This window comes from Atractosteus spatula, chromosome 23 (assembly GCF_055471065.1).
Source record: "Atractosteus spatula isolate fAtrSpa1 chromosome 23, fAtrSpa1.hap1, whole genome shotgun sequence".
Classification (NCBI taxonomy): domain Eukaryota; kingdom Metazoa; phylum Chordata; class Actinopteri; order Semionotiformes; family Lepisosteidae; genus Atractosteus; species Atractosteus spatula.
The window spans coordinates 12,927,318-12,946,091 of NC_142728.1; the positions used below are offsets into that span (position 1 = coordinate 12,927,318).

The 18,774-nt window shown below is 38.6% G+C and overlaps 1 protein-coding gene across 1 annotated transcript in view; it reads left to right on the forward strand.

Moving 5' to 3' along the window:
- LOC148816182 (uncharacterized) overlaps nt 1-18,774 on the forward strand; it is a 157,172-nt gene that overhangs the window by 73,903 nt on the left and 64,495 nt on the right. The window contains exons 13-20 of the mRNA XM_088940638.1: nt 1,355-1,408; nt 4,263-4,307; nt 9,813-9,866; nt 12,092-12,136; nt 13,035-13,088; nt 13,805-13,858; nt 15,839-15,892; nt 18,147-18,200. Of these exons, the coding sequence (XP_088796764.1) occupies nt 1,355-1,408; nt 4,263-4,307; nt 9,813-9,866; nt 12,092-12,136; nt 13,035-13,088; nt 13,805-13,858; nt 15,839-15,892; nt 18,147-18,200 (414 nt within the window). The remainder of the gene's footprint in view (nt 1-1,354; nt 1,409-4,262; nt 4,308-9,812; nt 9,867-12,091; nt 12,137-13,034; nt 13,089-13,804; nt 13,859-15,838; nt 15,893-18,146; nt 18,201-18,774) is intronic.

The window sequence follows — 18,774 nt, forward strand, 5'->3', positions numbered from 1 at the left end:
CCAGTCTGGCATTAATGAACTTTCCTGCACTGGTTTTGATGGACCTGGCTGTTGTAAATACCTCTGTTAATTGCAAAGCACTCAGAAAGACAGCACACTTTATAATTTAGTCATAGTGTGTCAAAGTCATCAATCAATTCTTCAGCTGTATTTTCTATAGAAGGCTGCTTAATAAAATAAGGGAGTGATTGATATATATAAAAAATGGATCCTCTGTGTTTATTCATAAGATTAATTAAGAAATATCCATATACTATTTGAGTTGCTATAATCCAGTATTAAACAAGAATGGAGTAGACCATAATCAATGACACATGCAAGAAGATTCTAGTGCCATTAGTATTCAGTTTTTCCATTTAATGCAAAGTGTGAACAATTCTAAGTCAAGTCAGCACAGTAGGAATTACTGATTGATTAAAGCCCTAGTTGGAAAAATGATCAGTTCATTCCACTGTAATTATGGTAATCATCATTAACTCTAAAAATGTTAATCAGTAACATCTAATGAGAAAGCTATTCCATATTATTCACAGTGCAGTAGTTGCACATTATAGGGCAGAAGTACTTTAGTTGTTGTAGTTGTACAAGTGTTTTTAGATATTTATGTTGTGGTGCAGAAAACCTGGGAAGATTAATATCCAGACAGGTGCTCATTTAGTTCCCACAGCGATGTCATACTGTATTTTATAGAAATTATGGTTGACCATGCTGACCATTTGCGGTTTGGTACTGACCGAACCACATAATTACTGTTCTGTAGATGGGTCTGTATTTTTAATGGCTGAAAATGGAGCAGATTCCTTCTACGGCAGTTCTGTACCTGGTGCGCTGAGAAAACGCACGCATTGTGACGCTTCTTTATTGTTCAGATAGCCCATAAAACTAATTTTCCAGAGTGAAGCGTACCGAAGTATACAGACCAAGACCAACAGGTTTCATAAGAGCTTCTTCTCCCAGGCAATAAGACTGCTGAACAGCCAACCACAGCAGACGCCTGCAGTTACCCAAACGGCTGCTAGCGAACAGGCCACCACTTGAGCTGATAGGGTGCACTGGCGCCCTATGTCACTCTTCACTCTCAGGACACAGCGCTAAATGCCTTCGTATCCTTGTGTTGCATTCACACAATCCGTAATTGTATTGTAAATAACAATTGTATAATTTATTGTATCGCAGTCTTAACCTAATCCCTATAAACATCTGTCCTTCTACTCTTCTGTCCCTCTTAACCAGCTCGTGGATAAAGCATTTCATTGCTGGCAACACTGCTGTATGCTGTTTTGTTCGTGCATTGATAAATAAACCTTGATTGATTGATTGAAAATTAAGTCCTCTGTCTTGTTTGTTTGTTTAGGGGTTTCCAGGGGATTTTGGTGAAAGAGGACCACCAGGACCTGATGGAAACCCAGTGAGTGACGAGCCACAGGCATTTTAAGTATTTCCTTTCATTTAAGGGTGATCCTGCCTCTGTTTTGGGTGCCTTTTTGCTTGTTACATTCATTGCAACGATTCATAATTAACAGTTTCAGCTTCAGTCCAAAGCAACTTGCCTATTTACACATCTTGGTATTTTATCGGACCAGGTCCGTTGTTCAAAGATACATCTGCAGTATTTCGCCTGCGATTCAAACCTACATCCTTGCTGTTTTGAGCCCAGAACCCTAACCACTCCACACTACTGTCCTTCAACTTTACAGTTGCTTCACAGATCCTGTACATAAGTTTGTCGCATTAAAATCTGGATACAAACCTATAAAAAGACATAAAGTGACCGCAAAGTTTCATATACTTTAATAATGGCAAGATTTTACGACAGGTTTGCACATTGTACAAAAAAATAGTGGGTCATAAAACTAATGTAATGCAAAAATCATCTGTTACCACAAAGGATGTAGTTTATTAGCAGATCATTTTGCATTTTTAAGCGAGTTTTGAAGCGCAGAAACACTCATTCAAACTCTATCCAATGTATTTCTTGGGGGGGAGTTTAGATTGAATTTGTGTTTCCACAAAAAGGGTAAAGAACAGTAATGATGTAGAAGTCAAATACTGTAGATTGTTAGTAAACTGTAAAACATCCTCATTCAGTCTTTCTTCAGGTCTGCTCTCATACACAAATATATCCCTTCCATGCTTCCTTAAGAGTGCTGCCAGAACTTCACATTTTCTTTGGAAAAATGCTGAGTGATATCCACTGCCTGTGGAGTTGGTTTGAGCTTTCTAGATGACCTTGTAGTTTTTAAGTGTGCTGATTCAAGTACTCTACAAAAAGGTTGGTACTCAAGGAAAAAAATACAAGCTGGTTCACAGCCTGACACTAATCAATCAATAGCACAAAACCACTTCACTAACATTTCATCAGACAAGCAACCTCCCTTAACCAAAAGATACTGTAATCAAGCCCTCATTTTGTGGTTTATGGCAATTGTGACAGTATGTTGGGTGCATTTCATATTAATGAGAGACAATGGACTGGCAGACAAATTCAGTGATTTGTACGTCTATAGGAATGTGGTCATTTCTACCACTTCTACACTCAGAAGAAACTTGGTTTCGGAAAAGACTTCAACTGTAGGTTCTTAAATTTTTTTTTTTCAGAATCCTAGGTTGCCCCCACTACACAAAGGGAGAGACAACAGAAAATGTCAGCTCAGCATTTAGAGTAATTGAACTACTTAAAATAGCTTCTTGCATTAATTTTCCGTTGTTAAGATACACGTTTCATGTAATCTCTGTCTGCAGTCTGCTCACCATGATATTTCCTGTGCTTTATCCCTTAATGAATCCAGCCTGATCGTTATTAGTTCCAAAAACAAGGCATTTGAGCTTTCACATTGCACATTAAACTACAACATTGTTTATTCTAACAAAGCATGTCTTTAAGGACAGCATTTCACATGTGTGCACATACTAAGGTTAGGACTAATTGAAAGTGTCATGTTTGAATTGGTTGTGTGTTCCAATATTGATCCACAGTAGTTTTCAGGTCACATAACATGCATATAATTCAACACAAATGTATTCATAATTGACTCATGTTACCTCAGTCTGGATTTTATTATTGATGGCTCAGTCCAACTTTGCATATCAAGTCTGAATATTATAACCTTCCTGGAAATCATATCTTGGAAAAGATATGAACATAAATGATCCGGTCTTAGCATGTATTTCATTACATCATTGTTTTCTTAATGGAAAGACACGTACAGCACATTAGCAGTTTGTAAGATGTGCAACTCCTGAAGTTTGATTGCTGGTTTTTGTCAAATGTCTTTATTTTTGGGTTTTAGGCACAACATATTTATCGTTGTATTGTGTAGCAAAAGTATCATTAGAATTTATAATATGATGAAGTTAATGCACAAAGTGATTTGTATTTGAAAGGTATTATGTTTTTGTGTGTAACTCTAGATCTAAGCCATGGGTCTTTACTGTAAGCAAATAGAGTAAAGTCTGTCACTGGATACCTTTTGCTTGCTTCTTTTAAATTGAAAATGAGAAACGTTTTTCAAATATTTTGTCAGAAATTAATTAAATTATAAACATTCTGCAGCCCTGGTGTGAAAACCACAGTCCATATGTGCAGCAAATAAAGTGTGTTTTAGCTCAGGTTCCTGCTGTCTAATGAGTACATTGCCTTTGAAAGCTGTCTTAACATGTTGCTTTAATCTATTTTCTAATAGTAATTGATGTGCAACAGCCGCGACAATATTAGATACTGTCGGCTGAAACTTTAATTTGCTGAACTGTCTGGGAGGAATTCTAAGCAACTAACATATTTAAAATTTATTTTTAGATGTTTGCTGGGCTGAGAGCGGTGGGCTTTGCTTTTTTTCTTTCATAAAGGAACACTGGCTTCCAAATTGTCCCCATACATTTTTTTTCTCCATTAAAAAAAAAACAACCAAAAAATCGCCTTCCTTCCTCTCTGCAGTGACTGTTGTGAAGCCTGTAACTGCTATCTCTCCTCCCTGCAAAAGGAGTTTCTTTTCATCCTAGCCGCTGGTATGAGGGGAAGTCAGCATCACACATAACTGTGGGCTGGTGGAGAAGGACAACAAGCGGCTCTCTGTGTAAAAACAACCAGGGTTCCTTTCATTAGCATGCTTTCTGGAGATGGGAACTGCAGATTACACAAGCTATCAAGGGACAGATGGAGAGGTCTTCCCCTCCCTGCTAGCTCGACTGAACACTGAGCTACTTTTCAGGCTGTATTTGTTTAGAATAGAGCCAATAACCTTAGAAACTTTCTTTCCTTTTAGGGAGAAATGGGTGCCCCTGGTCCTAATGGAGTTCCTGGGCTCATTGTAAGTATATAAATATCCATTAATTGTTCCCTGTCTGTATTCTGTTTTTTTCTTTCAATCTTTTGGTGTACTAGCTAGGAAAGCTACACTGTGCCTAGGAACGTTGGGACACCATAAACAAGCTGTACATAGTGGGTGTTTTTCCCAGTCTCTCAGTTGTCTACCAGGTTCCTGCACATTTTTCTTGAACCTGCAGGGGGCTGTGTCTGAGCTCTGAAATGGAAAACTAAAGTTAAATGGTCCTTCCAGCGTGCCCAGGAATGTTACACTCGCTGTATTGATGAAATTTGTGTAAGTCCATGTGCAGCTTGTGATTAAAGATACCAGAAAAAATGGAGGAAGAAGGAAAAATTCAGAGTTTTGGGTAAAATACCATGTGGTATCATTGCTTGCTAATGGAGTACTATTGCAATGTAATGAAAGGAATGGACAGAATTCTCCTCAACAATGTTCTATTGTAGATAAACTAGAAGGTACTAATGGCTCTTTTGCATCGCCCTTTATGAATTAAAAGCATCTTTCACTGATTTAACCTTTATCATTATGTGGTAAGGTAAAATAAATCCATTAGTATTAGAAGAACTGCATTTGTGCATCAAAGTTCAAAGAGTAGCTTCAACTTTCAAAAAGAAAGTTGTCGTGTTTGATATTTTTTTAGAGCTAAAGAGTGTCCTGTGAAATGTGCCATACTGTTCAGATTGAAAATCTCCAAATGTTATAACAAAACTGTCAATTGTATTTTGAATAACATTTTTATCTATGTTGTCTTCAGTCACCTTCACGAAGATTCTTTAAAAGAGCATTTTCACATTGCAAAATCAGAGTAAACTTTTTATTATTATTGCATTAAAAACATCAACAGCAACTTGATTTGTAAACAAAGTGGGTCACAGTCACCATAAGCCACAGAAATCTGTTGATATTTTATCAATAAACTGTTGTGCATTTGTAGGTCATTCTGCCTTTTGCTGTTGCATGATGGGAGAAAGGAGTTAAACTCAAAAACCCCAAAAGATGTCAGTCAGTGGGCACCAGTGCAGGAACTGGTGCATTATAAATACTTAAAAAAGATTCCTAAGAGCTGCAAACCTTTAAACATCAGTACAGAGCCACATAATAGCTCAAGATTATACCCTGTGCAAGTTCGCCTTTCCTGATACACTATTCTAAGACACCATAATGCTAGTAATTATTATGTTGGCAAGCAGCTGATTGCCGATGTTAAAAATGTCACTCTGTTTTTATTACTAGATCTGCATCTAATCTGAGAACAGAATGGTAAACAGCATTTTGCATTTGAAAAGGCTGGATTGCGTTTAGAAACAGCCTTGGGGTAGAAGCATTGTTTTCCTTATGAATATATTTCCCTTCACTCACAAAACAATTAATATTTGCAGCGCAAATTCTGTTTCACTGTGCTCGGCATATTTGATGACTTCATGTAATCTTTTAAACTCATATCCATTTTAGGCTTTTACCAAAGGATGTCTATGGAACTTTCTAGTGTAACGTTTTATGAAGTTTCAGTAGCAGTGTCAGCATGTGTAGGTTCCAAAGGACCAAGTAAAGAAATGTTGTGTCTCTTTTCAGCATGGAATAAACCTTTATTTGTTCGTTAACATGATTTAGGAAACACATGCTCTAATATGGACATTTTTCCTGTTAAATGGTCAGAGCCAAATGTCTTTGTACATGTAATCCGTGCTTGTAAGTTAGTTTGTAAATGGATTATGCTTGAAAATTGTTTGCATTACAGTGAAAAGCTGACTCCTTTTTTTAGTTTGTATAGTCTTAGTATATTTAATGTTTGTTTCCTTTCAAGCAAAGATAAACATTAAAGAGAAGAATTTAATGTTTTGACCAATTGTAGTGTGATGATTATTTCCTGTACAGGAGTTTCAATTCCTGGAGCAAAAGAGTTAAATAGGCTTTATGAATTTCGCTTAACTTATGTGAATTGGCTTTAAAATGTATCCTTACTTATAAATTCCTGATATAGTTTAATGTTTCCTTTATGGTGACATCAATTGGTAAGCACAGGCATAGATCTTGTTTCTCGACGTTGTGCTATACAGACCAAAATTCGTACCCGTGCTAACTTTGAAGACGCAGCCGAAGCTCACAACGCTGCCAGCTGCCCATTTAATGGGGAGGATCCAGCTTGTGGTGAGAACAAGAACAAAAACACAAGGAAAGCAAAGGAAATTCAACAGACAAATAAACTGTAAATCAAAGTGGCCTAGCAAGCCAACATTAGAGATTCTTGAAATTCTTTCATCTTGAATTCGCCTCAGCAGAAAAAGAAAGACAACATTGCTTCAGTGAGACAGAAAGGAAATAGAAAGATGAGTGTTACTGGGTTTAAAAATCTATGTTCTTATATTGTTACTTCCCAGATGACCACGACTGACTTAAAGATTGGATACACTTACTCATTGAGAGGGAGCTAATATCCACTGCTTATCCCAGTCACTGATGGGATTTAATCAGCCTTCTCTTCCCATTCATTTGCCTTCCATCTTTCAGCACTGTTTATCTCCTGTGTCTGCCTTTGGATTGATGATTCAGTTCCATGTTGAAATTTCAAGCTAACAGTTGCAAAAGGCAAATGAAGTCATCTGGAAGCAATCAAAAAGCTCTTTAATATTTGTTGTCCTATTCCTCATCTTCAACATTTGATCATGAATAAGAGGAAAAAATAGATATCTGCATTGAACCTTCCAAGTGACTGTTTATCTTAGAGTCCTGAGTGCAACAGCTGTTGCTTTGAACATTCGTGCGTATTGATGATGTGACATGCATTGGACTCGGAACGGCAGCTTGTATTTCCAGAAAACACATCTGTATTATTCCTCCCATCCACTTAATACAGAGTCTTTACTGCAAGGGATTCTGTAAGGCTTGGACAAACCGATGAATAACAAAATGGCGATATTAATACAGTTTGTTGATGCCAAAACACTGTATTCTCCTTAATATCATAATGGCTCACATTGGAGACCCTTGCAATACTCTAGACCACTAAAACATTTCATAGTAATTTTATAAATTGGTTGTATGGTAAAGTTTTCCGACTTTATTTAACCTTAGTAAAGGGAGTCGCGTACAAATTACATTATATGGTCTATCTTGCTTAGCAGCAAATATAGTTTTGAATCTTTAATATTTCCTTTCAGAACCGATACAGTACTTTGTCTGCTTTTAATGTTTATCTTCTTTTAATGTCTGCCTGTAAATACTGCTGTGATAGGGCAGATAAAGTATGTGTCAGTTGTTCAAGAAGTGGTCTTTAATAATGAATTTGTCAGCTGCAAAAGAAAGGGGTAGTATTTTGCATTTTGTAACTGTACAGCAACTTGGTAATATCAAACCATGTTTGTATATTTTTGGGTATAAACGTGCATTGCTCATATTTTTATTAATATATAGTAAATTCCTTTGCAACATTCAAATATGACAAACACTCACTGCCTGAGTACTTCTAGAAAATGTAGAATAGATCCCTATGGTTAAAATCATAAATGGTGTGGTTAGTTAGCAGTGACCCACCAAGATCCCTGCTGTTGTTAGTGGTTGAGGGCTCTGTGATCTAGTCCATGTTATTCGCAGTTCATTGCAGTGCCAAAGGTTTAGTGTCTTGAATTCTTTAGGCACAGTGTTGACTAAACAAAAACCATTGTTCACCTTCTGAAGCTGATCACAGTATTGTGTGCTGGGAAATTAAAAAAAAATGGAAAACAGATAAAAATAAGAATTTTTGGAATAAACATACAAAATAAATGTGATTGCCAGAACAAAGGGAAACAAAATGATCACTTCAGACAAATTGCTTAAATATACTGCACTTACCATTGTTTCTGTTATTAGGAGCATAAGAATAGTTGGAAATGAGGGAGCAAATGGCCTACTATCTAACCCGTTTGGTAATTAGTAGTTAAGGATCTCATCCAGCCATTTCTTGAAGGAAGTGTATTGGCTTTAACATGGCTGGGTGGTGTGTTTCATAATCTTGGCAAGTGTTTGGGTCAAGTCATGCTGTCCTCCATTTTAAATGCCCTCGCAAGTATATAAATTTCAATTTAACCACTTAGAAATGAGGTATACCTAAGCTCAATAACATACCTACAGAATATGAATTAAGAGGACTACAAGTAATAATGTCCCTTAGTATTTGGTTGGACCTTAATAGGATTACACAGTTCAGTGAAATGTAAAAATCTCACTTTTCCTTAACAGAATAACGTAGGACAAATAAAGCATCAGGACAACTTGCTATATCCTTACCATTAGAAAATGCAACAGTTTAAAAATCTATGGCTATGTTTTTACCTTTAATGATAGGTTTAGAAGTTAGGTTGTACAAATGTGATGAAATTCTTACAAGCATCCAGAACAATAAAATATGATGTGTGGACTATGTGGTTTATAAAAAGAAGTAAAAAACATGGATAGTTTATGCAATAGAATAACCCAACTACAATGTAAACATTCCATAAGGTTACTCTGACTCATGCCAGCGGGCATGTTCACTGGAACAAGATGTCTCATGAGAGATTCTTTTCCGTTTGGCTAACCTTGTTTTATGGCATAGCTGGATAGTGTTTAGAGACAGAACCACAGTCCATTGTGATGTTCTGAGCAGTGGACTGTTTAGACTCATCCAGTGAGACTGCATATAGCCCTGAATGAGAGTCCAACACCCTGCTCTCCGTGGTCAAGTACAGCATTTAGAGTAAAACTCCAAGAGTTGTATTTGCAGTATGTTACTAGTCATGACTTTGGCACATGTACTAGATTCTTTTACTACTGCTAGAGGTACTGATACTTTTGCCATTACTGCTGGATAGTCATACTAACTTGTACAGTATAAAGGATATGGTTGGGTTGTGTATTTCTTAAACTATCATCAAAATATTACTTCTCTGAAATATTTCAAAATGTGTGTTAACTTGATTAGAAAACAAAATGACCATTTGTTTCTGCCAAGCAAGTAAAATGTTTCCATCGTGCCCTCATCCAATGTGAAAAACTTACTCAGATTGCCTGTTTCAGTTGGTCTTTTGTCCTCTGTGGCAGCATCAGCAATTAAAATAAGATTAGGTCTGGAGTCTTATCACCCATACGGCCCCTCTAAATATTGGCAGCTAACGAATGTTGTAATTTTACATCCCAGAATGATTATTTTTGAAAGGGTGTATTAAGTGTTGGTGACTGAAGCCTTTTGAAATCAGTGTAGCCACAAATATGACATCTCTTTGGAGCTAAATTGTTAGTGTTATTAGTCTGAAACTTTCTTTATTTGTGCCTTCTTGGCTGGTGTCCCAGAGTTCCTTGTCCCATGGATCAGAGCCCTTGAAACTCTTCCTTGGCTCTGAACTTGACACTGTTTGCTCTTCCAGCCTCTGCTAATTAAGGCTTTTCGTGTCGTCTGTTGAGGGTCATTGAGGCCATTGAGTTCCTGAATGGCCTTCTGACATTTTGCTTCTGTGTTTCTCTTGGTACCAGGGTGACATGGGTCCTGTTGGGCAAATGGGACTTCCAGGGCCACAGGGACTCAAGGTAACCACCTCAGTGCTCATGTTTCTGCCACTATTCTTTTCATTCGTTCATCAGCTGCTCAGCCTGACAAAGGGGGAGAAAGTTCAATTTTAATGTGATTCGACTTTCACTTGTTGTGTAAACATCTTGTTACTGTTTGTTCACCCCTGTGAAAACGCCACATTTTCTTTCCAGTTTCAAAGTGTCCACACTGAGCACAACATCCATTTTAGTAAACTATTTTATCACACTTTTTTGGTGTATGAATAATTAGATATTGTTGGCGTAGGTTCATATGTATAGCCTGTTTCTTATTCACCTAATTTGTTTTGCTGGCCATGATGAAATGAAATGCTGTGAAACATGCAGCTCATTTTTCTAAACACGTTTCAGTGCTAACCAAGTAATCTGTCGGAATGATAAATGATGAGAGTTTGTGTGTGAGGAAATGTCAGAACCTCCACCTCATTATCGCCTGAGCGTGAAATGACAATTGCAACAATTTAGGTGTGGCAAAAAATGTGTGATTGACAGATTGCACATGTAAGGCTGTATTCACCCGTTCTAATCTCACAGCAACAATGCCTTAGCTAAATAGGACAGATAAGGAATGGAGTGTGGAATATTGCTGACTGCTGGTCAATGGGGCATTTATCCACCATCAGTACATTAGACAAGTGGTATCAGGTCAGATCCACTCATCTGCATATAACATATAATTTTTTGCATTAGGAATTTGTCTTTTCGCATACCCCAGCTTGCTCTCCATGAGACACGCAGACACACAGATAGGGAGAGAGCCTGGGGTCAGATCGCAGGGTCAGCCATTGTACAGCGCCCCTGGAGCAGTTGGGGTTAAGGGCCTTGCTCAGGGGCCCAACGGAGTAGGATTCCTCTGCCGGCCACGGGATACGAACTGGCAACCTTCCAGCCACAGGCGCAGATCCTTAGCCACAGACTCACCGCTCCGCCCATATAATGACTCAAGTAGAACTCCTGATGGGAAGTTTTTGCATGGGAACAGCTCTAACTGCTAAGAAGTGGACATCGAGGAATACCCCTAAATCCACTCATAATCATTAGTCTCCTGATAGCTGCCAGTATTCATTACAGTACTTATCACTGGGCTGCAAGACAGTTTGTGCATCAACATGGATCTAACACCCTGGATATACAGTAGGCAAGACCTGGCATTTTCTGTCGAATCCTGGTTCCGTGTCCAATTTGACAATGACAAGGGACATTTATTTCTGGAGGAAGTGTTGGGGAACCCCATTGTTCTGGTGGCAGCAGTGTAATGGCTTGGGGGTCTTTTAGTGGTCACCTTGTTGTTGTCAGTTGTAATCTCAGTGCACAGTATTTTCTGGCTTCAACTGCTACACCTATACCACCATCAATGACTTAATCTGTTGTAATATGATAATGTTCATCCCTAGATAGCTAGGGTCAGTCAAACCATTCTGCATCAATCTGAAATCAACATCAAGGATTGGCCTGCTGTATCACTGGATTTAATTACCCAGTAGAGCATCTGTGGGAAAGGCTGGATATTTGTCATCAACTACCACGAAATATCACCATCTGGCAGATTGAACGGAGGGAATGTTTGAACCAGTTTGTCTCTTTGCACGCTTTCATTTAATTTACCCGTGTAGCCACTGGGGAACTTGCCTTGAATTCACCTTGTGCTCAATGCCATAAGTGAGTTTCAAACTGCATCATCAGAAACTTGCTCGCCAATCCTGAAATGTTCAAGTGCCAGCTTACTGATTTAACTGAACTTTATCCTATCCTGAAGCATGAGTTGAATTTCTAAAGTGTTGCGGCTCATTTTTCAATTGTATTTTAATATTAATTTCCAATCCAGAGAGGAAGAGGTGCTGACAGGCCAGCATTACTTTTGCTCATAAATTACAGAAATCTCCTGGCTGTCTTCACTTCCCTCTCATGCTTTTTGGCTTGTATTGCCTTAATTGTTTCTAGGTGAGGTGTTTCATGTAGTTATGTTAAAGGTCTTCCAAACGCCTCCCAGGCAGATGTGATACTTTCATTGCATTATTTACAGTTACAGATATTTACATTTGAAGCGAAAACAACCTCAGCATCATAAACTATACTAAAATATTTTAATTGAAAATGTATAGACCTTCCTGGTGTCCTGTGTGCATTTGAGTTGAATTGTTTAGGGGGGGGGGGGTAACAGTTTCAAAGGGATCAGTTTTAATCTGCGGCTGGATATTTTTCAGGGGGTGGCCGGAAATCCAGGAGAACCAGGACTGAAAGGTGATAAGGTGATCTGAATACTCCCTTATTGCCCTGTGTTTTGTAAAGCATGTGATCTGACAGCCCTTTGGATTCCTCCCGTACAAAGAGATGCTCTGTAGAGTCCACTGGCCCCTTCACACACACACACTGCTTGTGTCCTATAACTGCGCAGTTGGACATTGTTCCTCCTGCATAATTGACAAACAGTTCAGAATAGATCAGTGCATGGGTCACAAATTGGGGATTTTGCCTTTAAAGTGCTCGAAGAGAAGATAATGTGGTACTTTTAAACTTTTATGCAGTTCAAAATGTTAGTGTTTTCCTCTATATTTCACAGTGCCTTGCTGCAGATGCAATGCAATGGCTAGCTTTTTCAGAAATATAACCTAATGAACTCTTTTGACTGTTTTATTTAAGAACAAAACCTTAAGAAAGATCTTTGCTTAATTATGGGAATTGTAGTTCTGAAACGTGGAGTGGGAGGTGTTAGTGTGACGGATTTCCAAAGTTAAGCATTCATATTGTCACTTCAATTGTATTGCCTTTTTAAACCAATCTGGTGCGTGAGTAACAAATTTGGTGCTTTAAGAGTAAAATGAATTGACGTTTCCAGGGATCTAATCCTGAAAATATAAGATTCCTCCCTTGTGCTGCACATTTGTAATTTTGACCTACCTGTCTGAGATCTAAATGTAGAGTATTTGACATTGTACACAATGTAACACAAAGGAAAGAGTTCTACATGTTTGCAGCCCATATTTGTTTCCTGTGCCTAGATTTCAAAATGATAAAGTTCTGTGATGGCTATTTCAGTGTGTCTCAGATTTGTTTCATCCTAGTTTGTTGAGATCATCATTTTTATGGGTATGTTACCATTTGTTGAGCTTGAACCTTTAACCGTGTTTCTTCTATCCTGTCTTGCAGGGTGAAATTGGAGTTCCTGGGATTCCAGGAGAAATTGGATATCCGGGCGACAAGGTACTCAACTTCATTCATCTCAATTCAGTTAATCAAACCTGTGTTAGATAAACTTGAGTACACTTTTCAAAAAGGCCATTGCCTGTTGTGTTTGTGTCAGTATTGCATTTAAATGGTTCAGAAATGTGCAATACCTCAGTAAAGAGGAACAATACAATTACAATTTCAAGATAAGCCTCCATGTTGCTGGAAAGTGAGACCTGAGTTGTTTTTCACTCTTAAGTAATATTGGATTCCAAGTTACAAATAAATTGTTTTGAACTGCATCATTTGAAGAACTGAAAGCAATTGAAAAGTCCTATATAAGCAAATCAAGTCCCATTTAGGGTTCACGTTAAATAATTTAGAGTTTGGCTGTAAAAAAGGTAACAGGAGCAGAAAGAGAGAACAGGAAGCTTTGATTCAGCCTTGTATGTCTTATCAGGTGGGAGGAACCTGTCCTGTCTCTTGACCTTAGTGTATTCATTTAAACTTAATTCGTTGTTAGGTCATTATGTTCGCCATTGCTTTCTCTGTCCTCAAAGGGTCCAACAAGCTGCAAACAATCATGGCACAAAACAAATTTAAAATCTTTACAGCTGTGCAGAATTGATCTACTGTAAATCTGAATACATCATTCGGAGTTGTCTTACTGTAGTTGTGCTTGACTCTCCCCCTGCAAATTCTATGTTCCTCCTTTAGTGGTGTTCTCTGACTTGTTCTGCCTGGTGGTTTAGGGTAATCCAGGTTTGCCAGGGCTGCCAGGAATGAGAGGAAAAGCAGGACCACAGGTGAGTGTCCTGACAACCTGCATGTTTAATTTTTTAAACTGTTGCTAACAGCCAAATTCACATTTAACCAAGTCCTTCACTATACCATTGCATAATGTACTACAGTATATAGTATGTATGGTTAAAAGACACACGTAACCCTCCCTTTAGATAATCAGTGTTATAGTAATTAACATAAAGTCAAATTAACTAAAGAAACAACATTAATCACAAGCTTATTGTGATCAGTTAACATTAAAGAACATGAATCCCTCATCTGCGTCCAGAGGATGCCTGCACTTTTTGTCTCTCCCTTCGTGATCAGCAGGCCCCACTGTAATGAAAAGGGCAATAAAACAGTCAGTGAGTCCTGTAAAGTCATCTCCAGCCTGTCATTTCCTCAAGCCCCTGACACAAACCAGATCGCTCGTTACAATAGGAAAACAAGACCACGCTGAGATGCGAATGCAGGGTAGTGGGTATTTGGGCAGAGGGCAGAAAGAGGCTCACTCCCCAGCAAGGTTCGTCTCGCAATTCTACTCTGTTGTACTGCTAATTTGAAACGCGTCTAACCTTTGGTTTGGTTTCATCTTGCTATGCTGTTCCAATCCGATTGAACCATCGGATGACCCCATCAGATGGACCAAATGGCCAATAACAGTATTTGCTCATGTTAAATTTGCAAATGTCATGACCATACTGCATATTTTAACAAAACTGCATCACAGGCATATCTGTGGACATTATATAGTCATTATATAAGTCATTAAATTTAGATGGGTGCACATTTATTTCTATGTATCAGGGTTCACAAACTCAGTTCATTTGCCTCTTCTGGCTGTCAGTTCAGTTTGTCATATGCACAAGTGCAATGAAATGCTTATGCATGTTTTCTGATCTGAGTAGTCAATTAAACAGGTAACCTATATATGATCTAAATTAGACATAAATAGGATTTTTCTCAGGCACTTTTACTACATAAGACATATACTTCAGTAAAGCTCCAGTTACAGTTAGATCAGATTACATCAGAGCCTGGTTTGAGGTGTTGCAGTTATGTAGCTAATTAAGTAATTAGCCCACACAGTATTTACCTAGGAATGTGGGTGGAACAAAAAGACGAATTGAGATTGAGACCCTTGCTTCATATTATTGCCATTTAATGCACATTTGAAGACAAACGTTTGATGTTTTAAAACAACTGAAATTATTTTAAAGAATATAATTTCCCACAGGGGTAAGCCATCCCACAGACACACACTCCATGTTTATTGTACTTGTAAATTGTAGATGCCAGGGACTAATTGGTTTTGCTTTAACTGTCTTAAAGTCTAAAACGCAGCTCTTGGAGGGCCTAGTGTCTTCAAGTTTTTATTCCTGAGTTCTATGTCAAATCCTTGGTGACTTTAGTTCTGCCTAATTATACTACTAGCCAGGCTCCAGGAAGTTTTATAGGTAACGGTACATATCGAGTGTTTAACTGAGTCATCGGGTTGGAACGAAACCCAGAACACACAAGGACCTCCAAGAATTGAGTTTAAGACCCCTGTCTGAAAGAGTCAAGAGTGACGTTACTGAAATATTGAAGGGCCTTATTGCAAACAACAGGGAGCTGGATAGACAAGTGCTAAGCATTCTGGATTTCTAGGAGGATGTGGGTTCGAGTCCCCACTGCAGACTATACTTGAGCATGGTACTCTACCCTGATCATTCCAGTCTACCCTGCAGTAGCGCTGGGGTTAACCCTGGGATTAACTAGCACCCTATCCAGGATTGTAACTGTGTTCTCACATTAGCAATGCAGAAATCCAGGCTCCCTTAAGGAACTTCTTAACAACCTGTTCCTCATTAATCCAAGCAAACAGAAGGAAACTGAGAAAATGATGCTATGATGAGTTAAGTATGAAAGGCCTCTTAAATCCTTAAGTAGACTGTACTATTCAGTAGATGCTATTTCCAGTTCTCCATACACTGTACCTTCCTTATTTTCTTCTTTTAAAGGGAAAGCAAGGTGAGAAAGGTCAAGATGGCTTACCAGGCCCACCAGGCCCTGAGGTAAGTGTTCTTTATTCCAGGGATGTATAGTCTGCTGATATGGAATGAGTCTGCAGTACATCTTACTTGACCACAATCAATATTCTTAAAATCTCACTTTTCAAAGCACATGAACAGCCTATAGATATTCAGTGATTGTAACTCTTAAGACCACCTACGCCAGCCCCTCCAGCTGGAATCGAAATAAAAGCCATGCTCTGCTGCTATTCGCTTTTCAGACTGTTTGAACTTTTCTGTAGTTGAGAAGGTGTGGTTAACAGGTATAAAAGACATTCTTGCCATTACCCAGGTTCATCTTAGAACCTGTTGCGAATTGCTTTGGCAAATTGAGTTGAATAATAACCGAGCCTTTTGTTATTGCTAAACAAGTCTTTAAAATAAAACATGTATTTTAAAAATCTCCTAGCGCCTCCTTAAAACATTTTTTAAATGTTTTCATTGCTTTAAAATGAGAGATATCGGTTTGTAATATTGGGTTTTGTTGGTGCAATATTTCAGTCCGAGATTTTTAACAAGAGAAAGATGTAACTGAATTATTACAGATGTTATCTGTTATTACAGATGTAGTGATGGATCAAACAATGCAAAACAATCTATTGTTTATCAAGTGGTACGTGCTTAGAGAAAGTATGTCAAAATACCACTTTTCATTCTACAAATAGGAGCAACAAAGGAAAACTCTGCTGTACAGCAAAGTGAAAGCATTAACAATGCAGACGAACAGTGGAAGCTGGCACTGGGTTGCAATTTACATGTTCACAACTCTCATGAGAAAACATTACACGCTGAAAAATGCAGAAGAGCATGGAGCCTCAAAGCAAGCAGTCACAGTTTGTCTCAGGCAGGGCTGCTGTGGTAAACATGCTAAACCCCAGTTTCCTGCATAATTCTTCCTGAACATAAGGACATCATAAGTATCCACCAGGCAAAAACCAAAGCATTCATTTCCCTATGTTCAGACAAAAACCTATTTTTACTTTTGCTTTTTTTTTTGCTACAGCTTTTGATAATTGCTCCCCCTGCTGGCATCGTAAAGACTGAAATTCTTCTTTTTCTCTAAAATGTTGTTACATTATAGTCAAGGCCAAATTAGTTCAGGTGGGTAGCTGCGTCAGCATGAGTAGGCTGCAAAGGAACAAGTAATAGGTTTATTCCATGCTGAAAAAAAGAAGAAAGAAAACACAACGTTTCGGCCGTGGAGCCTTCTTCAGGTGTGAGGAATATCACACCTGATAAGGCCAAATTAGTCGCATGTCAGGCCTGTAAGAACACTGATGGTGTTCTTTGCTCTTTGATTGCCTTTTTATACAGTATACTTTTTATTGAAAGTCTCCCAAGTGTAGCTGATCTCTTAAAATGTCTGCCTCATGAAGGGACAATTGGTTACACACACCAGAAGCTGATCATTATGACAAACAACTGCAATAGTTTAATTTAAACTATTAAACTAAGAAAGTTTAAGCTTTCTTTAATGAAAGAAACTCCCAGTTGAATCCACAGTAATTAAATATATTTACACTTATGTCTTTGAATGGCCAATAGCACCATTTCTGAGAAACACATCAGTCTATATTCAGCATATTACTTATTCTTTATCAATTGAGTTACAACAATATAATTTGCGTTATGTTTTCTATTTAGTTTTTGCTGCCAAGCTCATAGAAGTAAGACAACCTATCTATCTTAAATGACTTCAGAAAGAGTTTTCCCTTATTTCTGCAGTATCTCTACCCCCCTCCCCACTTGTCACGTTCATCTCTTAATTAAACAGAAGAATACATTGCCGTCAAAGTGACTAGGGTTTGCCTACAGTATTTGGAGGCCAAATGCTTTTGTAAATTTGTAAAATACTTAAGGATTAAGATGTAGGAGGAAAACTACTAAGAGCAGCTTGCTTGAATCTTCAAAGTAAATGTTTTGTAGATCTTAGACACTATATAAATAGTTGCAGTATAGCAGTCTGGTACCTTAATTGAGAATTATTTTTATCTAATCTAAACGGCTAGACTGCAGAATTCCTTTCAGTGCTGTCTGCACTTTTATCTGGACAAGAGCTGACCTCTTTCTTTCTTTGAACTACCTGTTTGAATATTCTAAAACCCTGAAGGCCTGTACCAAAAGGTTGGCCTTTCATGTATTGCTCCCATTTTTCTTTGCTGAACTTTTCAAGTGGGACAGGTCCCATATTGAACAGTAGAGCAGTGACTGAAATGCAAAGGTAGTCTTAAAGTCATTTCCTTTCTGTTGTGGACAGGGCTTTCCAGGAGACATTGGACCACCAGGGCAAAACGGTCCAGAAGGCCCAAAGGTAAGCAACAAATTATACTCTCTTTACAGTTATATAGCACTTTTCTGGACACTCCACTCAAAGCTTTTTACAGGTAATGGGGAATCCCACTGCCACCACCAATGTGCAGCCCCAGCTGGATGATAAGACGGCAGCCAGAGTGCACCAGTTCGCTTCCCACACACCCAGCTCTCAGCGGGGAGGAGAACAGCGTGATGGAGCCAGTTCAGAGATGGGGATTATTAGGGGGCCATTACTGGTAAAGGCCAGGGGGAAATTTGGCCAGGACACAGGGGTAACACTCCTACTCTTTTCGAGAAAGGCCCTGGGATTTTTAATGACCACAGAGTCAAGACCTCGGTTTTACGTCTCATCTATAGGACAGCGCCTTTTTATACTATACTTGGGCATTAGGACCCACACAGACCGCAGAGGCACCCCATGCTGGCCCCACTAACACCACTTCCAGCTGCAACCTTTGTTTTTCCCAGGAGGTCTCCCATCCAGGTACTGGCCAGGCTCACACCTGCTTAGCTTCAGTGGGCTACCAGTGGTGAGCTGCAGGGCAATATGGATTTTATGGGTTACTGTGGCT